This window comes from Lipotes vexillifer, unplaced genomic scaffold (genome assembly GCF_000442215.2).
Source record: "Lipotes vexillifer unplaced genomic scaffold, Lipotes_vexillifer_v1.1 scaffold749, whole genome shotgun sequence".
Taxonomy (NCBI): Eukaryota; Metazoa; Chordata; class Mammalia; order Artiodactyla; family Lipotidae; genus Lipotes; species Lipotes vexillifer.
This window is the reverse complement of record NW_006782834.1, coordinates 1,140,247-1,167,352: the sequence shown is the minus strand read 5'-3', so window position 1 is coordinate 1,167,352 and position 27,106 is coordinate 1,140,247. Positions and strand designations below refer to the sequence as shown.

At 42.0% G+C, this 27,106-nt stretch overlaps 1 protein-coding gene across 1 annotated transcript; it reads left to right on the top strand.

The window, feature by feature from the left end:
- The first annotated feature begins 21,564 nt into the window (after positions 1-21,564).
- Positions 21,565-26,807, top strand: CXCL13 (C-X-C motif chemokine ligand 13). Its single transcript, XM_007455439.1, has 4 exons — positions 21,565-21,628; positions 23,223-23,355; positions 26,384-26,461; positions 26,753-26,807. The coding sequence occupies exons 1-4, from the start codon at positions 21,565-21,567 to the stop codon at positions 26,805-26,807; spliced, it is 330 nt and encodes a 109-aa protein (XP_007455501.1).
- Positions 26,808-27,106: the final 299 nt, after the last annotated feature.

Here is a 27,106-nt window from a genome sequence, read left to right as displayed (position 1 = left end):
TGTTTCTCCTTGGATTTATCCTGTATGGGACTCTCTGTGCTTCCTGGACTTGATTAACTATTTCCTTTCCCATATTAGGGAAGTTTTCAACTATAATCTCTTCAAATATTTTCTCAGTCCCTTTCTTTTTCTCTTTTTCTTCTGGGACCCCTATAATTCGAATGTTCATACGTTTAATGTTGTCCCAGAGGTCTCTGAGACTGTCCTCAATTCTTTTCATTCTTTTTTCTTTATTCTGCTCTGCAGCAGTTATTTCTACTATTTTATCTTCCAGGTCACTCATCCGTTCTTCTGCCTCAGTTATTCTGCTATTGATCCCTTCTAGAGGATTTTTAATTTCATTTATTGTGTTGTTCATCGTTTTTTGTTTCATCTTTAGTTCTAGGTCCTTGTTAAATGTTTCTTGCATTTTCCGTATTCTATTTCCAAGATTTTGGATCATCTTTACTCTCATTATTCTGAATTCTTTTTTAGGTAGACTGGCTATTTCCTCTTCATTTGTTAGGTCTGGTGAATTTTTATCTTGCTCCTTCATTTGCTGTGTGTTTTTCTGTCTTCTCATTTTGCTTATCTTACTGTGTTTGGGATCTCCTTTTTGCAGGCTGCAGGTTTGTAGTTCCCGTTGTTTTTGGTGTCTGTCCCCAGTGGCTAAAGTTGGTTCAGTGGGTTGTGTAGGCTTCCTGGTGGAGGGGACTAGTGCCTGTGTTCTGGTGGGTCAGGCTTGATCTTGTCTTTCTGGTGGGCAGGTCCATGTCTGGTGGTGTGTTTTGGGATGTCTGTGGCCTTATTATGATTTTAGGCAGTCTCTCTGCTAATGGGTGGGGTTGTGTTCCTGTCTTGCTAGTTGTTTGGCATATGGTGTCCAGCACTCTAGCTTGCTGGTCGTTGAGTGAAGCTGGGTGTTGGTGTTGAGATGGAGATCTCTGGGAGATTTTCGTCATTTGATATTACGTGGAACTGGGAGTTCTCTTGTGGACCAGTGTCCTGAAGTTGGTTCTCCCACCTCAGAGGCACAACACTGACACCTGGCTGAAGCACCAAGAGCCTTTCATCCACACGGCTCATAATAAAAGGAGAAAAAAGTAGAAAGAAACAAGAAAGAGGATAAAATAAAATAAAGTTATTAAAATAAAAAATGACTATTTAGAAAAAAAATTTTTTTAAGTAAAAAAAAAAAAAAAAAAAAGGACAGATAGAGCCCTAGGACAAATGGTGGAAGCAAAGCTATACAGACAAAATCTCACACAGAAGCATACACATACACACTCACAAAAAGAGGAAAAGGAGAAAAAATCATAAATGTTGCTCTCAAAGTCCACCTCCACAATTTGGTATGATTCGTTGTCTATTCAGGTATTCCACAGATGCAGGGTACATCAAGTTGATTGTGGAGTTTTAATCCGCTGCTTCTGAGGCTGCTGGGAGGGATTTCCCTCTCTCTTCTTTGTTCTCACAGCTCCCAGCGGCTCAGCTTTGGATTTGGCCCCGGCTCTGCGTGTTGGTCGCTGGAGGGCGTCTGTTCTTCACTCAGACAGGACGGGGTTAAAGGAGCAGCTGATTCGGGGGCTCTGGCTCACTCAGGCTGGGGGGAGGGAGGGGTACAGAGTTTGGGGCAAGCCTGCGGCAGCAGAGGCCAGCATAACGTTGCACCAGCCTGAGGGGCACCGTGCGTTCTCCCGGGGTAGTTGTCCCTGGATCCCAGGACCCTGGCTGTGGAGGGCTGCACAGGCTCTCCAGAAGGGGGGTGTGGATAGTGACCTGTGCTCGCACACAGGCTTCTTGGTGGCAGCAGCAGCAGCAGCCTTAGCGTCTCATGCCTGTCTCTGGGGTCCGCGCTTTTAGCCGCGGATCGCACCCGTCTCTGGAGCTCCTTTAAGCAGCGCTCTTTATCCCCTCTCCTCACGGACCGGGAAACAAAGAGGGAAGAAAAAGTCTCTTGCCTCTTCGGCACGTCCAGACTTTTCCCCGGACTCCCTCCCGGCTAGCCGTGGCGCACTAGCCCCCTTCATGCTGTGTTCAAGCCGCCAACCCCACTCCCCTCCCTGCGCTCCGACCGAAGCCCGAGCCTCAGCTCCCAGCCCCGCCGCCCGGGCGGGTGAGCAGACGAGCCTCTCGGGCTGGTGAGTGCCGGTCGGCGCCGATCCTCTGTGCGGGAATCTCCCCGCTTTGCCCTCCGCACCCCTGTGGCTGCGCTCTCCTCCACGGCTCCGAAACTTTCCCCCTCTGGCACCTGCAGTCTCCGCCCACGAAGGGGCTTCCTAGTGTGTGGAAACCTTACCTCCTTCACGGCTCCCTCCCACTGGTGCAGGTCCCGTCCGTATTCTTTTGTCTCTGTTTATTCTTTTTCTTTTGCCCTACCCAGGTACGTGGGGGGTTTCTTGCCTTTTGGGAGGTCCGAGGTCTTCTGCCAGCGTTCAGTAGGTGTTCTGTAGGAGTTGTTCCACGTGTAGATGTATTTCTGATGTATCTGTGGGGAGGAAGGTGATTTCCGTGTCTTACTCTTCTGCCATCTTCCCCCTCTCTCTTAGCAATATTTGTTTGATCTGTCTCCTCAGAAAAGGGAAACAAAAGCAAAAGTAATCAAAAGGGACTATATCAAACTAAAAAGGTTTTGTACAGCAAAGGAAACTATATAAAATAAAGGCAGCCTACTGAATGGGAGAAGATAGTGTGCCAATTATGTATTTGATAAGGGATTAATATACAAAATATACAAAGAACTCGTACAACTCAGCAACTAAAAACAAACAACCCAATCAAAAAATGGGCAGAGAACCTGAATAGACATTTTCCCAAAGAAGGTATACCTTTTCCCAAAGAAGGTATACCTTCTTTTCCCAAAGAAGGTATACCTATGACCAACAGACACTGGAAAGATGCTCAGCATCGCTAATCATCAAAGAAATGCAAATCAAAACCACAACGAGATATCCCCTCACACCTCCCAGAATGGCTATCATCAAAAAGACAATAAACAACAAGTGTTGGTGAGGGTGTGGAGAAAAGTGAACCTTCGTGCACTGTTGGTGGAATGTAAATTGGTGCAGCCACTATGGGAAACAGTATGGAGATTCCTCAAAAATTAAAAATAGAACTGCCATATGATTCAGCAATTTTACTTCTGGGTATTTACCTGAAGAAAACAAACGCTAATTCTAAAAGATATAAGCACCCCTACATTCTTTGCAGCATATATACAATAGTCAAGATATGGAAGCTACCAAAATGTCCATTGATAGATGAATGGATAAAGAAGATGTGGTGTATATATACAATGGAGTGTTACCCAGCCATTAAAAAAGAAGAAATCTTGCCATTTTTGACAACATTGATGGACCTAGTGATATATATCACTAAGTGATATAAGTCAGACAAAGACAAATACCATATGATTTCACTTATATGTGGAATCTGAAAAGCAAAACAAATGAACAAATATAACGAAACAGAAACAGACTCATAGATATAGGGAATAAACTGTCGGTTGCCAGAGGGGAGGAGGGTGGGAAGATGAGTGAAATAGGTTAAGGAGATTAAGAGGTATAAACTCCGAGTTATAAAATAAATAAGTCACAGGGATGTAATGTACATCATAGAGAATATAGTCAATAATATTATAATAACTTTGGGCACAGATGGTAACCAGACTTATCATGGTGGTCATTTCATAATATACAAAAACGTCTAATCATCATGTTGTACACCTGAAACTAGTGTAATACTGTAAGTCAATTATACTTCAGTAAAAAAGTGATGAAATGAAAGTAAAATAAAATAAAATTCCTCTGTGTCCACAAGGGAAAGCAAGAGAACACGCCCTCAGCAAAAGATGTGGGCAGTTACCTACATAAACCGGCTCACCAGACGTGCATATTCAGGACAGGGTCTCTGACCGTGAGGGAAGAATGGCTTTTTGGTGAATTGCTTAAGCAGCCATATTTTCCTGGCTTCAATGGAGTAACTCATTTTTCCATCTGTAAATAGAGGATTGAGACATTAGCTTCATGTAAGCTTGCTGTTGTTCTTAGACACTTTGAGGGAATATTTTGTGGCTTAAAGGAAATGTGTGGCACAGGTTAAATTCCTGGGAAGAAAAGGATCTAGACAGCAATTGAAAATTGTGTGTAAGTGAAGGATAGTTTGACACCACCGTTCCCCTATACGAGCTGCAGACCCAGCTGCAGTAGGTGGTGCTGAAGTGTAAGACAACTCCATCTTCTCTAGCTGATGACAGATAAAGTGAAACCGCACTGTGTCTTGGCATCATGGGGCTTCTTTTTCTTAGTCACTCCTAATTCAACAGCCTAGTGTGGAAACTCTGACAAGGCTTCCCTGTGTGGCTCTTTAAAAGTAAATACAGCCTAGACTTCTTTTGCCCACAAACTAGTCAACAGTATTCAAAATAAGATCCGGTAAGTCTGGTGTCTTACTTGCTGAACTAGTCAAAACAAGAAAAGGATGTTGTGTTGGAACATTCCTCTCAATTGATCAAGACTTCTAGTTTCATTTCTCCCCACCACCACTCCCCTTTTCTTCATTCACTTATGCATTCAGTCAGCAAAGGAACCATGGGGATCCAAGAAACTTTCATTGAGCTTGTACTGGTTACAGTACTAGTTACAGTGTGAGGAATACAAAACCATAATGTTTTGACCTCTTCCTGCAGGAACTCACAGTCTAGCTAAGGATAATATATAGAAATAAATGGTTGCATTCCTTAGCGTTAGATGCAACAGTGGAGCTGGGTAATTGGTAGAATAGTGGCTCAAAGGAGGGAGACCAGGTATCTGTTTAATTGGAATCTTCACAAAGGCTGATATCTGTGTGCCAGGCACTGCATCAAATCTTCACTTTAGCTCACTTAATTCTTCAATGACTGTCATTTTAAGAATTAGAAAACCAAGGTGCCAAGAAAGCAAGTAACACACCAAAGGCCATGACACTAATTAGAGGCAGAACCAGGATTCAAGTCTAGGTCTGTCTTTTCAGGTCTCTAATACTCCTCACCAAGTGACTGATGCAAGGACAAGGGACATGAACTGCCCAGTCCAATGGCCTGGGGAACAGGGTCACATAAGGGGATGACAGCAGTGTGTGGACCGGCTTGAGCCAAGGACAATTTCTGCTTCTGCTTTGAAATGATGTAGGGCACCAGGATTGATGGCCAAGGAGGGGTTTGTCTTGTTTCCTTTGCACGATCTCATTTTCCTCTTTTCACCCTTGATTCCTACATTAATTTTCCAAGAAGCCTGCTCCCCCTTCTCTACCACTATAATCTTCATAGAAAAAATTCTAGTGAACAATCAAATGTTACTGTCAATTTGGGTACATAATTTATTTTACTGTTTCTTACTCCCACCCACACCCCTGAGGTATAAAACAAACCACAGTTTGGAAGAAGGGGTCACTACCATTGGGGGTGGGGTGGGGAAGTAGACTGGTCCCAACCCCCAAGGATTCTGGTACCATACTTGCTGCCCACCTCTACCAGGATCACTGTTCTGGTAACTAAGTGTCATTAGTACCTGCATACCCCAGTCAGCTTAGTTCAGCCTTATGGATGTTCAGCCTTATACTTTACTGACAATACTGGTGCCAACTGAGAGAATACACCAGGAAAATTATTTTTAAACCTATACTCTTTTCTTACTTGTCCTTGGCATGTGCATATGTCATCAGTGGAGTTTCTTCCCAAAACCAACTACCTGGCTGTTCTGTCCTTTAAACTCTGAGTTCTCTCTAGCCTGGACCATGGATCTGGCTCCATCCTCATTCTCTTCACCTGCCCTCATGGATCCTCTTTCTCCAGTTCTTTGCCTGGGATAACTTCATAGGCTCTACTCACCCCCAACCCTCCCATCTCAAACACAGGTAAACAAGAACAAAACTGAACACTCCATAGCAATCATTGCTTACTACCCTTAAAACCACTAAATGAAGTTATGTAGGCAAGTCAAACCCAGGGCGATTAGGTTAGAAGGTTCCCTTTTACAACTACTAGAATTGAAAATTACCCCTCATGGTTGAAGCAATTTCCTCTGAGCCACTTCTATTTTCAGTCTGTCTCAGTTTCTATTTCAGACTCATGTGGCTTGAAAGGCTGCTGATTATATAGACCATATACACTTTGAAAGTTGCAGAAGTGCTTGCATGGGCCTGGCTTTGATCGTAGGCGGGGTGGAGGAAATTGTTGAACATTATATCAAACTTCTACTTCTTGACCCCAAGGCCGAATACCAACTGCTTGGTACGGAGCTGGCATTTGGCAAATGTTTGAGAGCAAATTGCTTGTTTTTCTGGAACCATAAAAAGATTTTGATAAATATTCATGTTTTCAACTGGCCCAATCTGTTCCATCAATTAGACATAGGAACTTAGGGAGAGGTTCATTCAATTCAATAGAAAACATGCAGACATACTGCCCATGCCTCCATCAGAAGGGTAACACCACTTTTCTACACTTTTTCCTTTACCTGAACACCTGCATGTACATTCCCCATACTCAGACTTTTCATACACCAAAAGTTGATGGCTCATGTAAATACTCTATGAAATTTATTGATGTATGAAGTACACAGAAGACAGTTTTTACTAAAGCATGATCACAGTCTCTCTGGATTTGCGGGGAAGTTCCAAGTCACAGACCTTTAGATTTAGTGGCTCCGGGAGATGGTAAGACATATTTTTTAAATCAGAAGAGACTAACCTCCAAAATTTATATATAAATTGCCAACCACTTACTGCACATGTCAGAAATGTCCTTTTAGAGAATGTCTCTACTTTGTCTTTAGAAACCAGTTTCTATAGGAGGGAGAAGCAGTCTAAGGTTCTTCCAGCAGAGCAACGTGTGGGCCAAGGTCAAAAGTGCTTAGTCAAGTTACCATCCCACTTCAAAGAAGCTGATGGCGTGGGGGATTCACAGAGGCAATTTATGGGAAGTTTGAACTCTTTACTAATTTCAGCCAATACAAGAATTTTTCCTTTTTTAAAATAAATCTTTCTAAGTAGAATTGCACGTGGTATAATAATTTAATAAAGTAAAACACAGTATCAAAATGTTGATCATAAAGTTACCTCCGGAAAGCCTAAAGAATGCATTTTCCATGGACACAAGTCACACTGCAATTCCTTCCTTTTCTGCTCCTGAGTTTAAAACCAAACAGCCTGTGAATTATCCCCTCTTCTACAGAGATATCACACACTAATTCAGTGTGTGGCAGGATTAAGACAGCAACGTAAATGCAGGGGACTTAGTGTATGTGTAGTCATGCTCTCCAAGCCCCAGTACAAGGCCAGTATTTTTGTTTTATGACCGGAAAGGTCATGCTAAAAGCTATTTCACGCCACGTAAAGTGTATCCATAAGAATGCTACCTGCCTCATACTATTACTATGTGTATACACCCATAATACGGTTTATGGCTGGTGCCACAATATTAGGAAGGATTCTCAAATACCACCAAGCACCAGGGGATAACCTGGGGAGCTTATTAAACGTGACACTTCCCTAGTCTGACCCCTAGACATTAAGTTGAACCCTGGAATCCACATGTGTGTAAGTGCCGCAGTGGCCCTCATGCCTGCAGGGTCCAGGCCACACTGCACAGCTCTACACTGGCTTCCCTTCCATGTCATCAGCACCAGGCCCTACATGCCAGCAAGAGCCTGGCCCATAGTCAGAGTGCAACAAATATCTGCTGAATGATGGACTTTGGAATCAGGACACCTAGATCTGAGGGCTTGTTCTTCTTTAAATGATCAGTTAAACTCTGAGCTCCAAATGTTCTTATCTATAAAAAAGGGAATAGTATCTGTCTACACAGGGGTCTAGGTTATCAGTGACAAATATACTCAGCAACAAAAACAATTCTAGCTGTCTTGAATAGAAAAGAAATAATTGAAAGGACTTTGTATAGGTCATGGAATCCAAAGAAAGCCTGCAGAACCAGGGGGAAGCCATGAGTAACTGGGCAGTAGGAACCATGCCAGGATCCTGCCACAGGGGTGGTCCAGTTAAGTCAGAGACTTTGAATCAATCACAAGTCCAAGTCTGTGGTGGGAACAGTATGGTTGCCATCCTGGGTCTTGTGCCCTGAGTACCAGAGGCCTTTTCAGATTCCATGGTAGAAATGAGACCTTTACTGTATCCAAAACTCACACAATAGGAGATTTCTCTGAAACAAGAAGGTTTGGATGCTGAGAAGCTAAATGTACAGTATGGTATTATCACCTCCACTTTAAAGGTGGAGAAATCCAGAGAGGTTAATAAGTTACAAATGCATGGGCAGAGCTGGGATTTTCACTCAGATCTTTCCTTCCTCTCTCTAGGCTCTATCCTTTCATCATTCTCTTGGATTTGGGTGGTCTCAGGCAACACTTTGCCTTCACCCATTATTCCCAATTAAAAAGACAAGAAATGCTTGACCAGGGGAGATTGGGAGAAACTGAAAGCTTGCTCCATTTCCCTGATTGTGGCTGTTATGAATCACTTGGTGAAGAAACACAACTGTTTTGAAGCACAAATTAAAACATTGTTAGAGCCAACTAGGCTGGAAAGAAGAGAGATTCACCTCCAATTTACAGTAAGAAGGGGCACTAACCATTGCTTCCCATCATCTCCCACATGTGCTCTCTGTTCGGCGTCACACCAAAGTTGGAGGTTTGTCACTGGTGCTGTTACAACGAATGAGTGGACAGTCCCTTGAGACTTAACTTTCCAAAGCAAGGCCGATAAATTCCTGTGGCTTTGAGGAAGTTGGCCTCAGGATTTAAAGTTAATGGAAATTCCTAAGTGGAGCAATGAAGAGAGAGTAAAATACCTTACATTTAAAAATCATTTTATATTTTACGAAGCACTTTCACATACATTAATTTCTTATACCATCCCTGTGCAGACAGGTATTATTCCTTTCTTTGTAGATGAGAAAATGTGGAGATCAGAACTTAAGTAGTCAGTTCAAGAACAGTGAGCTCTCAAATCTAAGCTTCCTGATTCCAGTGAAAACCTTGCCATGTTTGAAGGCGAAGGCTGTTCTTGGACAAAGGAACACACGTCATAGTGGTTATTACTTAGCTGGGCAAAACCCTCTATCTTCAGCCAGCAGAGGGCAAGGAGGACCAGTGCTACCCCAGAGTTGGGAGCAAATTGAGAGATGCTTTGAAGTAAGAGGACAGGGATCTTTCTAACAGTTATCAGGGACTGAACCCAGAGATCGGGTTGGGTGAATGGATAAAGAAGGGCAGTGCCACTCTCTTGAGCACGAGCAAAAGGTCAGCATTGCCACTGCGTGACGTGGGATGCATACTGAAAGCCATATCATAGCAGGCAAGGCTGCTTTCCTTAAGAATAACATCAGCCTCCCGGCAAACTTGCTGCAGTGCAAGTACTTGGGGGCTCAGTCTAACGGTAAGAGCGCTGGATTTTGAGTCAGAAAGGTTAGGTTTGAGTATCTCGGGAGACCACCAGAGTGAGTCATAAAGAGGAGGAGGTGATGAGCTCTCAAACAACTGGCTTCAGGTCCACAGAGGTCCAGCTTCTCCCTCTGCCCTGGAACCTGGGTCCACAGAGCTTCCTTGCATGTTTTGAGCTCAAGCAAAGGCCCTGGGAAGCACCACTTTTCTGGAGAACAAGATCATGAGAATCGATTTGTCTCTGCCAAAACAGAGACAGCGATAAAAATGTTGAGACAGTGGGCTGATCAGGGATTCCACTGGCACTTGAATCAAATGATCCCGCTTTGTCATTAGAGCTATAGCCAGCGGCATAGCTCAGAAACTTCCCTCTGGCCGTCCACCTATAGAAATCAGCACAGCCTGCCCAGGCCTCTGCTAACATGAATATCAAGGCACAGAATAAACACTTCATGTCCCAAAGCCAGAAAAAGCCTCTGGCTCTGTGGACAGGCAGCTGGGCAGGTACTGGGAGGGTGCTCGACAGTCCCCACTCCACTTCTGCCACCTCACTTGGGTAGCTTGAAATTGACCGTGGCGGGAGTAACCACATCATGGAGGTAGGCAAACATCACAAATCAGAATTTTCCAGAATGTTTGCTTTACAACATTTACCAGCACATTCCTTTTTTGTGTGTGTGCCAATAAAACCAAGCTTTTTTTGTATATCACTGAGGCAGATAGTAGGTCTACGGACATGACTCTCTAATTTCTGCTCACTTAATCTAGTAGGGGCAGTGGATGCTTTTGAGTTCTCTACTAAGACCGCTTATGCTTTATAATTAAGAAAACGTGTTGGATTAGAACATTTCAACCCCGCTGAGACACCCTGAGTGAGAGTAATCCAGGTTTGTGCTTTTAAACTCTGGGTCAAGATGTATTGAGCTTAATACGTGCAGTAAAGGTGCTAAATTTGGGACTGATTTTCACAGGGCATGGACCACGTGTCTTTTGTGCACATTGCAAAGTGCCTGACATAGAGTAGACACTCAAATCAATGACAGTGATTGAGTTCACCATGAAAAGAGCTGAACCATGGGGTAAGACTGAATAAGCTTCTCTTGTTCACCACCCATAGAAGAGTGTGGTATAAAGGTGTGAAAGTCAGAGCCTTTGACTATAAACACAATGGTGCGGGGGTTGATACCCCTCCTACAGCTCTGCCGGATGTCTATAGGACTGCTGCCCCACACGCCCACAGAGTGCCCCACTGGCTTCAGGGAGACATGTCACAAAACTTTTGTGATTTTTGCTCTAGCCTCTGTGTCAAGATACATCACTGCTGTCCTGCCAGGGTCTTCTGTGAGGATGTTGCTCTGCCACCCCGAGCTTTCAGTCTTGGAGCTTTATGATTGTCTGCAGAGCATTTAGGGGGACTGGCCCTCTCCCCAGTTCTCTGTCCCACTTCCTAAGACAGTGTCCCCTGGGCTCCAAACAAGCATGCTTGTGTCCAGAGTCATTAACACACACAGCCTCCTCAACTTGGCATTCCAACCCTCTTAGAGGTCCCAGTCTTTCAGCCTGGGTAGGGATGAGGAATTGACCACCACATGCTACCCCTTTATTGACCTTCTCATACTCAAAAAATTGTTGCCTGTTTTTTGCAAACAAAGCAAACCCTTCGCATATCACTGACACAGACAGTAGGTAGTGTAACAGGAAATATAGGGTTATTATTCCTAATGTCCTGGACCGGTGCTAAGATCGAAAGCTGACAAGCAAAGAACATGGGTCCATTAGGATACTTTTATAAGTAACCAAAAATGCATCTAAAAATGGCTTTAACAATAAAGAAATATTTTTGTCTCAAGTAGTAAGAATGTCTCCATTCTTTTGACAAGGAACTCCTCCATGCGTTGCCTTTGTTAGATCTGGGTATGACACCTGGAATAGCCGTAGTCATGAAAGGATCCAGCCTGAGGACAATGTCCGAAGGCAGGAAGAAATCACCACTTACATTATCTTGATTTTAAGAGTTAAATTAAAATGTCTTTCTCAGGCCCCAGATTTAGAAAAGTGGAATCATCTTAATCATTGGCTTAAGACAATGAGGATTTCCCCCCCAAGGGCCTTGGAATAGCTCATCTGGTGCCCATGGCTGTGTTGAAGAGGTTGAATATTCAAATTAAATAGGGTTCTGTTCAAAAAATGGAAGTACAGGAGTGGCTGTTAAGTGGGCAAACTGCAGGATCTGCTGCAGGCTGTGGCTACATTCTACAACCAGAGCACCACCAGTACCAGGGCCAACCACCCGCTCACAGGGCTACTAGGAAGAACCCAATCAAAGAACCCTCTATCCTCCCCCCACCTCCAGTCAATATAAGGGGAAGAGACTAGGAGAGAGGAGAGAGCATTGCAAGATTGCCAGGTATATATCAATAAAAGAAGTGCTTCCCTCTCTTGCCTCTTCTGAACATTGGCAAGCCATTAAAGGGATAGAATATTTGATGATGTTGGAGCTTGGAAAAAGGGGAAACAGGATGCTGAAAGAGGAGGTACACCAGCAAGGCCGTCAGCTTTTCCACTGGTTGGCATGGCAACAACCTTTCACCTTCTGTGGGTCTAGCGGACCCTGCAGGAGATAACTAAGCTTGGCCATCTCACCAGTACTCCACCTTCAAAAGAGCTGGCGTGGGGTGAGGTGACCCTAGTGACAAGTGGCTGTGGCGTATGTCCCCGTGGTAGAGGCTGGAGAGTTGTGGAAGGAGTTAGTGCAGAGTCAGCTCTGCCACGTTAGGGAGCTGTGCATTAGGGAGGCTCCTCGGGATCTCCCTGAGAGAAGCCAGCCCTGCCACCCAACAGGCGTCCACAACGATAGACGCACCGATGACAGAGAAGCAGCGATGAGTAATGGGCTGAGTGGGGGCTGCCCCTTTGCCATGGAAGACGACCATCCCAGCCCCCGTCCCACTTCCCTGACAAGTTGAACAAGCCTGGAAGAGGAAAGGGGAGGTAGAGGACATCCAGACTGTGGCGCACTCACCCATGCGAAGCCCCTCTAGTCAAAGTTTTCATCTGCATTGGCTGGAAGAGAGGAGAAGAGCTTTGAATTGTGCAAATACTGAATTGTTTTCAACAAAGAGAGCAAAGATTATTCGAATAACAAAAAAATGGCAAAACGATTTTATGGAATCTGGACAAGATGCCTTACACGGCAAGAAACAGAGCATCAATACAGTAGAGTTGGGAGTTGGCAGGGGGGTGGATTTTTCTTCATTATACACCAAGGTGACACTTCTCAGTAAATATGTTCCACTCAGGAGTAAGGTGGGGTGTTGCCCAACGCTAAGCTTCAGAAATATCCACATGCCGCGTCCTCACACCATACACAAAAATAAACTCAAAATGGCTTAAATACAAGACATGAGACCATAAAACTCCCAGAAAAGAACATAGGCAAAACATTCTCTGACATAAATTGTACCAGTGTGTTCTTAGGTCAGTCTCCCAAGGCAACAGAAATAAAAGCAAAGAGAAAGAAATGGGACCAATCAAACTTATAAGCTTTTGCACAAAAAAGGAAACCATAAACAAAATGAAAACACAGCCTACGGACTGGGAGAAAATATTTGCAAACGACGCAACCGACAAGGGCTTAATTTCAAAAATATACAAACAGCTCATACAACTCAATAACAAAAAAACAAACAACCCAATCAAAAAATGGACAGAAGATCTAAACAGACGTTTCTCCAAAGAAGACATACAAATGGCCAACAGGCACATGAAAAGGTGCTCGACATCGTTAATTATTAGAGAAATGCAAATGAAAACTACAATGAGGTATCACCTCACTCCAGTCAGAATGACCATCATTAAAAAGTCTACAAATGCTGGAGAGGGTGTGGAGAAAAGGGAACCCTCTTGCACTGTTGGTGCAAATGTAAATTGGTGCAGCCACTATGAAAACAGTATGGAGGTTCCTCAAAAAACTAGAAATAGAGTTGCCATATAATCCAGCAATCCCATTCCTGGGCATATATCTGGAGAAAACTCTAATTTTAAAAGATACATGTACTCCACAATATTCATAGCAGCACTATTTACAATAGCCAAGGTATAGCAACCTAAGCGTCTGTCGACAGATGAATGGATAAAGAAGGTGTGGTGTATATATACAATAGAATATTACTCAGCTATAAAAAAGAATGAAATAGTGCCATTGGCAGCAATATGGATGAACACAGAGATCATCATACTAAGTGAAGTAAGTCAGAATGAGAAAGACAAATACCATACGATATCACTTATATGTGGAATCTAAAATATGACATGAATGAACTCATTTACAAAACAGAGGCAGACTCACAGATGTAGAAAACAAACTTACAGTTATCAAAGGGAAAAGGGGGTAGGGGAGGGATAAATTGGGAATTTGGGATTCGCAGATACAAACCACTATATATAAAATAGATAAAACAAGGTCCTACTGTATAGCACAGGGAACTATATTCAATATCCTGTAATAAACCATAATGGAAAAGAATATGTATGTATATGTATAACTGAATCACTTTGCTGTACACGAGAAACTAATACAACATTGTAAATCGTTTCTAGCCCTGGTACAAAACCCTGTTATTGAGAATAAATATAAATGAAGCCATAGGAATAGGGCTAGAGGAAAAAACTTTGAATATCCAGGTACTGCCAACGAGGAAGGAAGTATTCATTTCTTCATTGCAGAAGGTGTTCAACCTGGGAACTTCAGACCCCTAGTGGAGGGCAGAGGGATTGCCAAGGGTCCTCAAACCCATCTTTTGAAAAGTGGGGTGGAGAGCGAGGGAGTGAGGCAAGGGATGAAACTGGAGAGAACGCCAGGATCCACAGAAGGGCTGATCCGTATAAGGACAGTGAGAAGCTTTTGAAACAGAGCAATGACATGATCAACTTTGTGTTCTGAAAAGATGACTCTGACTGCAGTGTGGGAAATGGATCAGAAGGGGGATGGGAAGAGAGCAGTTAATGGGCCATTGCAGGGTTTCTAACAATGGTGTCTTGGAATAAGAGGTGGTGATAAAAGTGAGGAAAGTAGACAGAGCCAAGACTTTTTTACAGATACAAGTGGCAGCTCTTGGAGACCAAATAAATATGGGGATTAAGGGAGATGAAGGAATTAAAGATGACTTACTGGTTTCTGAGCAACTGGGTGAATGATATCATTCACTAAGACTGGGAATACTGCAGGTAAAGCAGATTTTAGAGAAACTAAGTTCAATTTGGATGTGATTGGTTGGAAGGATCTAAGAGGCCTGTATGAAGCCATGACCACTAGGTTATTGGATAGATACCCATGTGAGTGGACTTCCATCTAAACTGGAAGTAGGGAAGAGACACGCTTGCCTTGGAAGAGAGCCCGCAGTGAGAAGAGGATCTTAATGTCTGGTTAGAAAAAGAGGAGACACTGGCAAAGGAATATGAAGTCAAGAGGATTACCTGGAAACACCTGAGGTTGTGGAACAGCAGACATTACAAAAACAGAGTGATAAGCCCCAAACATTCGAAGTTAAATAAAGGCGCTCTTGCTGGAAACCATTGACTTTTATTCTTAACATCCAGAACTCCATCCATACATGGTTATAACATAAAGGTATCTAAGATAAAAAAGCAGATGATGGGCTTCCCTGGTGGCGCAGTGGTTGAGGGTCCGCCTGCCGATGCAGGGGTCACGGGTTTGTACCCCGGTCCGGGAAGATCCCGCATGCCGCGGAGCGGCTGGGCCCGTGAGCCATGGCCGCTGAGCCTGCGCGTCCGGAGCCTGTGCTCCGCGACGGGGGAGGCCACAGTGGTGAGAGGCCCGAGGACCACAAAAAAAAAAAAAAAAAAAAAGCAGATGATGAGATAACGTATATTATAGAATCTGAACAGGAGAAAGAAGATGACTATTTCGTTTCTGCTCACTGGGCTGAGCTGGAAAACTTGACCATCACTTTGACGTTGCTATGTGGTGTCCTCACTCTTCTCAGAAAACTTTCTAATCACAGAAGCTTTGCACTCAGCTGCTGCTGCGGCCCAACGTGATTGCACACCAGAGAACTGACACACAATCTGAGTTTGCAACCTCAGGGCCAAGAAGTTGGACGTGGCCCAGAATTTGTTGGATTACTTCAGAGTTTTAGGGGTTTTTCTTCCCTCTTTGAGTAACATTTCAGCCTAATTTAAAAAACTCACAGTATTTAATTTTTTAAAAAAGCAATAAACCAAATCAAATAATGATTTGAACATTGAAATAATATGCAACACATCCCTCTTGTCAGCACTGCAGGGTCTTTACCTGTGGACCCTCCTTTCCCTTTCAGCAGGCTGTTTTTGTAATTAACACTGCCACCTAGCAGTCTTCTGGAAAATCACCACCCGAACACAGGGGAAAGAAGTTTTATTTTTTAATTTTATTTTTTTTGGAAAGAAGTTTTAGATAGACACATTTTAGTTTTGTCTGGGATCCACTATATTTGAGATGAACTTGAGCACAACTTGAAATACGAACTTAATCACCTTTGAAAATACCTTTCCTCAGATATGGGTCTTGAAATGACTGATAAACAACAGGCTGTTATAAGCAACTCAGTCGAGATGAAAATGATGGCAAAAGGAAAAATAGTCAATTCATAAAACTTCAGTACATTTGTAACTAATACAAACCTCAATGGGTGGCTTCTAAGGGAAAGGAGATCAATATTTTTGTTCAAAGTGGGTAAAAACAGAGTGTGAGGAACAGCTTCTTGGTCAGAGGACCTTTAAATAAGGAATCACATGTGTCCAATGGAAACCAAAGTGACACTTTAATTCACTTCAGAAGCTTGACTCACAAACGAAGCCAAAGTTGCTTCTTAAAAAAGATGAATAAGCTCTAGGAAATCTGCTGTACCACGTTGTACCTATAGTCAACAGTAATGTACACTTAAAAACTGTTAAGAGGGTAGATCTCACATTAAGTGTTCTTACCACAATAAAATAAATTAAATTTAAAATAAATAATAAATTTTCGTGTTTTCACAAAGGTACAAAATTTAACATTTATTGAGTGCTTACTATTTGCCCAAACACTGAGCAAAGCACTTTCCCATCACTGTCAGGTTCCCTATAGGACTCTCCAAGAAGGTACCACCACTTATCTTCAGTGCCAATGGCATGGAGGAACTGAGCCTTGGGGACGGTGCAAGGCAAGTAAGTCTTGTAGTGAGTTTGCAAACCCAGACAAGTCTGATTTCAGAACCTGAGCTCTTACCCACTAGGTTGTAATACTTTCCTGCTGTGCTGAAAGGCTAAAGCAAATGTCAGCTGTTCAGCAAGTTAAAACACTTGTTAACAGAATAGAGCAAGTTTCTATTTTCTAGTTGAGTTGCTTTTAGATGGCATGAAAGAAAATGTTCTCAATTTGGTCACAATGGCATTTGTCTCCTATTATATTACAAACCACTTAAAAATTATCAGAATTTTATCCCTTGAATCATTTAAAACTCTGCCATGAACCCTCTGTTCAATGCCTTTTGACTAGCTAGATTGGTAGGTACTTTGGTCAATTATATCATCTCTCTACTTTAGTGACATTTCACTTTTTGATATCTTGAGAGAGAATTCCCTTCTTATTGCTTTCACTGCTGTGCATTTAGCAGTTTGTCCTGTCCACTTGCACTAAGGGATCTGTGCATCATACCCCAGGAGATGATTTGTGCAAACCTTTCTCTGAAGGCAATTTGAATATGCGTATGGCTCAAGCTATACAGAGCAGTTCTTCTCAGACTTTAAGGTGCATTTAAATCACCTAGGAATCTTGTTAAAATGCAGGACCTGAGATTCTGCACTTTTAACAAGCTCTCAGACAAAGCTGATGATGCTATTCCATGGACCACAATTTGAGTACCAAGGTACTCAAAACTACCCAATTTTTCTTGGGTCTAAGAGAAAATCTAGTTTGATTCCAAAGTCAGGGGAAAAAAAAACCCTCCCCATCATTTTCTCATTTTCCCTAAGTTTTTATATATCTGATCATAAAAAGTCAGGTTCGATATAAACCAAGTTGTATGTTTTTATGTTTCCAAACAAAGGTAAAACTGTTTATTTGTATATAAAAACTATTTTAAAAATAAAATGTTTCCACTTGGGCCCTAAATCTATTGTTTCAAAACATTTTTCTTCTTGGCTTCAAAGTTTTTGAAATGTATATCCCTATTGTAAATGAGATCATGGAGAGTCTGACTTGAAACTTCTAGAATCATCTGGCCAACACAGAGCTGCCCATTTTCCAATCCTATCTTGGGGCAGGCGGGTATAAAGTTTCTTTGGTCAGTATATGCTAAATCCTAAACGCTGAACATTAAAAGGAACAAAATCACTTTTAGAATTGCTCTGGAATTAGCTCCTTGACCCAGCAGTTCTTTTTTAACAAGAGCCAATTGTGGAATTTCCTAAGTTTATTCAGAGTTCTCTTTCAGGTACCTTTGTTCCTACTCTCTTCCTGTTGTTGTCAGCATCACTCATTTTTGTTCTGACAAGGAGATATATAGTACCTATAACAGAGGCAAATGTAAAACTCCTACACTTGGGTCCCAAGATCAAATTGCACAAGTGGGCACAAGTGAAATGAATGAGACATAGTCAGAAATGACCATATCAAAAGAAAAAGAAATTATTACCTGAAAACTCAATATAAGTGACCAGAATAATGTTATTCTAAGGGGCTTTCTCTACTTTGTATTGGCAAAGCCATACTTGGGGTAGTGTGATGTTCAGATGTGTGTGCATGCAAGAGTGTGTGTGTGTGTGTGTGTGTGTGTGTGTGTGTGTGTGTGTGTGAGTCAGAGAAGGTAGGGGGAGACAGAAGCAGGGGCAGTCATGATTTAGGAGAAACAATGAAAAAGATGAACAAGTTTCAAAAAGATAAACCAGATGGTGATTTATCTTTTTGAAGATAAGTGATGGAAAAAAGATGGTGAGAGAGCCTCAAACTGTGTTATAGGTTAGGATATTTACCTTTGAAATGTGTTCATTTGGGGTTTAGAGTAAAAGTTAAATCTATTGATAATGGATGAATGGGTGGATGGATGGATGGACAGATAGACCATCTATTGAACACACTCTACGTGCCACGCACTCTGCCAAGAATTCTACATATACTAGATGATTTTATTCTCCAAAAAAATCCTTTAAAATTAGTATTATCCCCATATGAAAACTGGTAAATCTGAGGCATTGAAAAATTAAGTGACCTGTCCAAAGTCATTGACCGGGTGACTCCACAGTTTGTGCTCTTAACCTCTAATTTATAACTCTGTGCAACAGCCATGGAGGTTCACTGCTCAGATCTCCCTCAAAGAAATAACGTGCTGGCCAGCTGGGAGAAGTGCAGTTAGCGGACATCCTCCAGCTGTTAACACCCTCAGGTTCTGTTTCTCCGGTCTTTCTACCGGAGACCATGATGCTTCTGAGAAGCCCCTGCCAGTGACTGGACATGGCGGTGGGGGGAAGGGAGGGATGGTAGGGCCTGGATCTCTGCCCACTGTGGCGCTCCTCTAATAGACAGTCTTTTCTCAAGACCTCCCATTGAGTTGTCACAGACCCTCAGATCAGCATTGCAATCTGAACCTCTCCTCAGTAGGCAGGCCCACTCCTGTCTCCTCCCTACTTTGATTCAGAAAAAAAAAAAGAAAAAAAATTTTCTTTTATTCCAACATCCATCTCAACACACATACCCTATCTTCAAATATCTGGAGTACTATCAATGAAAGAGCAATTGTTTTTATATATGGTGATAAGGGGTTGAATTTGTACAAAGTGACTGAGATATTAGGGAAGCGTCTTTCACATGCACAGAAGGAAGAACTTTCTAACCTGAACTGCCCAAACAACGGAATGGGCTGCCTCAAGACTGATGAGTTCCCGGTCACCACAGTCATTCAGGCCAATCGGAGGACTGCTTGGCTTACGAAGGTATTATGACATTACCATAACCCCACCCCATACACTCTGTAGCGTCTAAGATGCTAACATCCACAATGCTAACTGAGTAGCAAAAATCAAATTAATTTAGGAAGCCACACCAGGAAGACCAAACCTCTGATTTTTCAGTGGCTCCATGGGTCTGGGTTCACACATCCACACCTGTACACTCCTAGGGCAACCCAGGGTGCTCTAGGACAGATGAGCCATTGTCCACATATTTTTCTTTCTTTCTTTTTTTAATCAAAGATAGACAGATTGCCAGAAAACACATGAAATAATGCTCAATGCCACTAATCATTAGAGAAATGCAAATCAAAACTACAATGAGGTATCACCTCACACCAGTCAGAATGGCCATCATCAAAAAATCTACAAACAATAAATGCTGGAGAGGGTGTGGAGAAAAGGGAACCCTTTTGCACTGTTGGTGGGAGTGTAAATTGATACAGCCACTATGGAGAACAGTATGGAGGTTCCTTAAAAAACTAAAAATAGAACTACCATATGACCCAGCAATCCCACTACTGGGCACATACCCTGAGAAAACCATAATTCAAAAAGAGTCATGTACCACAATGTTCATTGCAGCTCTATTTACAATAGCCAGGATGTGGAAGCAACCTAAGTGTCCATCAACAGATGAATGGATAAAGAAGATGTGGCACATATATACAATGGAATATTACTCAGCCATAAAAAGAAATGAAATTGAGTTATTTGTAGTGAGGTGGATGGACCTAGAGTCTGTCATACAGAGTGAAGTAAGTCAGGAAGAGAAAAACAAATACTGTATGCTGACACATATGTATATATGGAATCTAAAAAAAAAAAAAAAAGGTTCTGAAGAGCCTAGGGGCAGGACAGGAATAAAGACACAGATGTAGAGAATGGACTTGAGGACACGGGAAGGGGGAAGGGTAACCTGGGACGAAGTGAGAGAGTGGCATGGACATATAAATACTACCAAATGAAAAATAGATAGCTAGTGGGAAGCAGTCGCATAGCACAGGGAGAACAGCTCCGTGTTTTGTGACCACCTAGGGGGGTGGGATAGGGAGGGTGGGAGGGAGCCGCAAGAGGGAAGAGATATGGGAACATATGTATATGTATAGCTGATTCACTTTGTTATAAAGAAGAAACTAACACACCATTGTAAAGCAATTATACTCCAATAAAGTTGTTAAAAAAAAAGTTAGGCCCAACACCATCTTAAGATAATTTAAAAATTAAATCAATTTAGATGTATTAAAAAAAGAAAAAAAAGTGCTCCTAGCAAGTGAGTTAAGGCTATGGGTTCATTGGGCCCATGGGCTATTTGGCCAGATTAAAACCAAATTGCACATGTGCTTTATTAAACTGTAATATGAGGTTCAGCATCTGATGAAATTCTAATGACACCCTCCACTGACACCTGGCTCTCAAGTTCAATAACTTGCATACCAGAGCAAGAAAGATTCTCCTCTTCAAAGCTGTTACTTTCCTCCCTTCAAGACACAGCCACATTAATGAGGGGGCACATACTTGCCCTCTTCCAGGATTCCCATGATGGTGAGATTACATAAGTAATCATATATTTCAGAGAGTGAAATACGATGTGGGAAAGTCTGGTAGAAAAACAGTCGGCATAAGCATCTGTATATAAGAAGACATTAATTAGATCTGCAAATATTTACTGAGCACTTACCAAAGCCTAGACTCTCTTGCAGGTGCTAGGAACACAATGATGTGCCCGACAGAGTCTCTGATTTCCTGGAGGATATATTCAAATGCCATTGAGAAAGTCCATTGACCCTTCACTGAGAGAAGCAATCAAAGCCACAGTCACTGACTGTGATCTTACAGAGTGCTGTGGAGTCTCCAAACTGATAACCCTTTCCCTCACTCCCACCCCCAAATTCCTGCAGCATCCCTGCCATTTATAGGCTACGTTTTCAAGAAATACTTTACCATACTACTACTGCTCTGAAGCAAATTCATAAAATTTGCAAGAGGAGTTTGAAAAAAGCAAGCTCAGCAATATTTGGGGACTTTTAAAACTGATGATGCAGCTGACCTCCTGGAGACAAAGGCAGTGGGAGGGCCTTAATGGTCTGAATAAATAGGAATCTCTGTGCTGAGAACTCACAGTTTAGACCCAGAGCTAACTAAAGTCTGAACTCCACCTTGACGCAGAATGAGGTTCACCCAGGGATCTCTGCTTCTTGTGCTGCTGGCCTGCAGCCTCTCTCCAGTCCATGGTGAGAACTTTCACTTATGTTGTCATTTGTGCTTTGAGCTGAGATGGTCTTCAGCTGTTTCAGTTTTTTTTTTTTTTCAATCAGAAAATGAGGGGAGATGTGAATGAAGGGGGAAAAAAACTGCTCAACTGCTCCTAGATTTCTAAAAGTAAGGTGCTTAGGGATTTAACTCTTAGAGGCTGGAAACATCTGTGTTATTAAGATTGTCATCCAGAGAAGGGGGGGGAGATACTGGAGATCCAATGTCCATGGGACTTACACTCGGCTTGCCTATTCCTGGCCTTTTTCAGATGCAGCTCTGCCTGTAACTAATTCTCTCCAGGTATCTCTTCTTCGTTTTGCCTTTCACTACCCCTTCCAACCAAACACTTTATAGGATTTAAAGATTATTCACCTCAACCTGTTGGTCTCCTGCAGGGAACGTCTGATACAATTTTATAGGGTCAGCTCTGACACGAACCGTTGTATGTACAGCAGGGGTACTCAAATACACACTTTCTGCCAAGAAGCAGACTTCCAAGTCTAAACGGGGAGGTTTTCTTTGTGTAAATAGGTAAATATCTCATTGAAGTGGTAAATTTTTATACAGCTGAAGGAATTTGATGCATGCGCAGGATGCTACGCTCTGCTCAGGGTAGAGGACCAATTTTTGTTCTTAAAATGTGGGGATTTTTTTTCCCAATTTTTATTTTGTTTCATGTTATTTTCATTCTTCAAGACCTTCATCTCTCTTTTCCTGCATGAAGCCTTTCCATTGCTCCTGGCAAAGTCCCCTGTTCTCATTCATGCGGTTTGGGCCTTGGGGGAAATACAACATTCTATGGTATTTTAGTTCTTGTTCACTTGTTTCCCCCGCTAAAGTGCAGACAGCTTGAGAGCCTGGTCCCTTTTATTTGCAATTCCGTGTCGAGCACAGTGGTAGGCACTGGAGTTAAAGAAAGTAGAATTCCTTAAAATGCATGAGATGGGTTACCTATACAAGTGTCTAGTACTGAGAACTTTTGTTGTTGAAAACAAATAGTCGAATTTTTATGATTGGCTTTTTTTGGGTAATGATTTGCAACTGAGTTGGAGGACCAACATATTAAACAAAAACAAAAAATATCCTCGTGGTATTTCCTCGGAGAGACAGGGAGCGTTGGTGGGGTGGGGGGTATGATAAGAGAGAGAACTCTGTTACAGCTTGTTAATGCTCCAGGGACTCGGAAACTAGTTCATTTCCTTGGTTTTTATGTGTTGGGGGTGAAGATGAGTCAATTTTATGTTGCCTTAATTGTAACTGAGTTGTCAGTCCCCACCGTGGCCATTCTCAAGTTTTATTATATGGACAACCATCTGAGTACCAATATAATGCTATCACAAATTTCAATAGGTATTGTGCTTTTAAAAAGCCAATTTTATTTTTAAGGTTTTGGTAGAAAACGTTTGAAAATAAGCCAAGATGAACAGAAATGCACAAACTAAAGGCATATGGCTGGAAGCACCGACTTGAAATTTTTAAATCTTCAGATGTGCAGTATGAAAGATTACTGATTAAGTTCTAGTTGTGAATTATATGCCAAAGGGACTAAAATAACTGATTCTGTGTTTATAGGTGTCCTGGAGACCTATAACACAAACTTAAAGTGTAAATGCATGCGAGAGACCTTCAACTTTGTCTCCATTTTGCTCATTGGAAAGCTTCAAATCTTGCCCCCTGGGAATGGATGTCCAAACACAGAAATCATGTAAGTTGCAATAAAACAATAATGTATGATTCCTCAAAGTGATTTACTTTGAGTGTTGCTAGCAATTAATTCTCAAACTAATAATGAGAATCAGTAATACTTGTTAAGTACATACTTTGCAGGGGTCCTGAGTTAATGCACATGCTTTAGGCACATTCACTGATTTTATTCCTTCAAGAGCCCTTTAAGGTTTGTCTATTGTTATCACTCCTTTCCATATGCAGAAACTGAAGCTTAGGGAGGTTAACTAACTGCCCTGAGTCACACCTTTAGAAATGGACAGAGCCAAGACTCTTATCTGTCAAATTCCAATTGCCAGCTGAAGCACACTTTGTTCTCTAGAAGTTGAAGAGCAAGAAAATAAGCACCCACAGCAGTCCTTGGTCAGAATGTCTATCTTATGGAACTGTCCTTTAGCTTTAGGTTCTATCAACTTTGAACCCCTAACTCTGTTTAAAGACTTAGGCTAAGGGGATAGTAGTGGCTACAAGAAATTTAATAGATATTTTCTTTTATTGAAATTGTATAACCCCTTTCTTCTGTGACCCTCCCTTTTCTGTACACCCAGAGAAATCTGTGGATTTCTTTATTAGGGCATTTTCCATGGCACATTAATAAGACTTTACACACTCCACGTAAAGCCCCTAGTATAGTGCCAGGCACAGTAATAAATGTTCAGCAACTGTTAGCTGCAATTGTACCGCATCATTGTGTTGAAACAATCAGGTTTGTGTGTTTTTCTCTTTCATTCGCACCAGAAAACAAGTTCTTTATAGACGGGGATCAGATATTATTCATTTCTCTACTCCTGATGCTTTATCCCTTACCTGGCAAATAGGAGAGGCTCAACAAAGTTGGATTGTTGCACTGAATATTTTAAAGGGAGCTTGTAGATCTTTTGCATATCGCTGCTTAGAACTGTGATTTCTTCTTCCTGGATCTACCTTGAATAAACCAAGGTGTCCCACAGCACCTTGAAGTACAGACAGAACATCCTTCTCAGGGCACTACCAGCTTGGCTTTCATTAGCAGCTCTTCCCTTGGCTATTTTAGCCTTACGAAACATTTGAAAGCAGCCACTTTTTGTTTTTCCCATTTTGATGTTAGTGCTTTGGGTCTCGGACTAGTTGATTCACTTTGTTATACAGCAGAAGCTGACACATTTTAAAGCAATTATATTCCAATAAAGATGTTAAAAAAAATAAGTATGGAAATTTTTCATTAAAAAGGCATTACACTTCCACTACTATCTTTGACAGTGAAAATTCAGACTAAAGCATGATTATTGCCCTCAAACTCAGAGACGCAAAGTATAGCCATAACCTGTTTAGGAGCAGTTCCTCTGGCTGTCTAGAGAATAGAGAATTCTTCCTTTATTTTTACCAGTTTCTCTGTCATGAGTCAAGTCTCTCACCTCCAACCAGGGGAAGTAATACACCCTAATTTTCTCTACTTTAGCTTTAATTGTTTTAACGTGACAAAAATACTTTTTCTTCTTAATTTATTTATTTTTGGCTGTGTTGGGTCTTCGTGGATGTGCGCGGGCTTTCTCTAGTTGTGGCGAGGGGGTGCTACTCTTCGTTGCGGTGCGCGGGCTTCTCCTTGCAGTGGCTTCTCTTGTTGTGGAGCACAGGCTCTAGGCGTGCGGGCTCAGTAGTTGTGGCTCACGGGCTTAGGTGCTCCGCGGCATGTGGCATCTTCCCGGACCAGGGCTTGAATCTGTGTCCTCTGCATTGGCAGGCGGATTCCTAATCACTGCGCCACCAGGGAAGTCCCCCCAAAATCTGATTTCTTATCTTCTCACCAGAGTCTGCATTTCTGAATTTTAACCAGATATAGAAGCAAAAGCTGCAAATAATTATGAGCAACTCATAGCAGTCAGGAGTGAAAATACTGTAAGTCCACATGGTCGGAAATCTGTTTTTCTATCATGAGCTCAGGAGCCAAAGTGGAAGGCTCTGCCCAAGAACCCAACAGTTCTATGACCTCTGACTCTGTACTTTTCAACGACAAGGGTAGAGTGTCAACGCTAGATGGATGGATTCTTGCTGTTTGTCATTTTATAGCTAAAATAAGAGACACATCAAGAAACTGTGTTTTGTTTGAGGTCACCCCAACAGAGAGTAGAGTCTCCCGGTTTGCTGTCACCTGGGAGACCTCACTTCTTCCACTGCAGGTAAAACACTCAACACCGTGTCTGGCACTTGGTAACCATTCAGATCATGCCCATGTGGAACGGCGGCTAAAAGTGTGGGTTCAGGAGTCAGACAAGCTTCATTTGAATCCTGCTTTATCATGCGTTTGTTGTACAATCTTGGACAAATTATTTAAACTCTCTAAGCTTCAAATTCCTCTTTTGAAGGTGAGGAAATAGTATTTCCTTTAGCACAGGATTTTTGTGAGATTAATTGAGATAATTCATATTGCTGCTGAGCATAGTGGTTGGCACATATTAAGTGCTTGATCAATATCAGCTGATAATTATCCTTGCTGCTTTTGTTGTTGCCTAATTTTTAGAGCATTGAAAGCCTTGCTCACTGATGGTTCCACCAAATGCAGATGTCACTCAGAGCAGTCAGCTCTGTAACCTCTCCCACAATAAATTTCATCAGATTTTTTTTTCAAATAAAAGGTCTTCAAGAGAGTGTTTTCTATAGTCTATTTTGTTCTCCCAAGCTCAATGGACAAACACATTTTAAAGATATTGTGATACAGCTTTAGGAGTGAGCAAACCTTGGAGTCAGCTATTTGGTCCATCTCCAGTTCATGTAAAGGTTTTCAACAAAATACTAACCTCTGACACATGAGAGTCTGTCAATTAATTTTCAGTTCCACCAGCTCACACATACCAGCACGTAAATGGGGTTTTTCTTATCCATCAGACCTCATGCTACAAATCACCTACTCCAGATCTAAAACTGCCTACCTCCAATTTCACTTCATGTGGGAATCTTTATTTTTATACTCAACTCTTTCCTTAAGTGAAGGACTGACTGCTTTATTTTTATTTTTATTTATTTTCCCCCAGAGCCTGGATGAAGAATAAGTCAGTTATCTGCTTGAACCCTGGAGCCAAATGGACACAAAAACTAATGAGAGTGTCAAGGTGAGTCAGGCATATCAAGGGTTTGTAGATTTCACTGGTACTGAAGGGTTTCCCCTTCCCCGGTAGTCAAAATGGGGACCATTTTAAATTTATGAGACGTTCCTGAGACAAATGCCTATTCTTCACTATTATTTCTTATCAGATAGAGTTGGGGTGACTCATTCCAGAAGCCCAGTAAACTAAACTGGAAACCAGTGGGCACGGTATTCCTTGTTTGATATCTCCAGGGGAAAGCCACAGTTTCTGGCAAGTCTTTCTCTAAACATGACTCTCTTGTTTTTTTTTCCACAGAAAAAGTGCTTTTTCAACTTCACCAGCTCCAGTGTTTAAGAAAACGATTGCCTGATGCCAATATTACCCCCAAGAACACCTGCATTCCCCCTTCATTCCTGCCCTCAGTTTTAGTTTTGTGTTTGGTCGGATGTTTTCCAGGAAAAAGATCTTCCCCATCTGCTCAAGCATGAGAATATATGTACAAATAACCTTGCAGAAGCTGATGGGGCAAACTTGAGATTTTTTTGATTACAGTACCCTACAAACTTAGAGTTTGCATTCTTAGTCATCAAGGAGGAAACTTTCTTGAAGGATAGTTACTGAGTTATAAATGATATAGTTTTCTTTCAAAAATATACCTGTTGTTGAATG

What these genes read in the sequence shown, in the direction of transcription:
- CXCL13 (XM_007455439.1), top strand. Translation starts at nt 21,565, where the DNA reads ATGAGGTTCACCCAGGGATCTCTGCTTCTTGTGCTGCTGGCCTGCAGC. An exon ending in TGTCCAAACACAGAAATCAT is followed by an intron (nt 23,356 to 26,383) that starts GTAAGTTGCAAT and finishes ATTTTCCCCCAG; the next exon opens with AGCCTGGATGAAGAATAAGT. An exon ending in AAACTAATGAGAGTGTCAAG is followed by an intron (nt 26,462 to 26,752) that starts GTGAGTCAGGCA and finishes TTTTTTCCACAG; the next exon opens with AAAAAGTGCTTTTTCAACTT.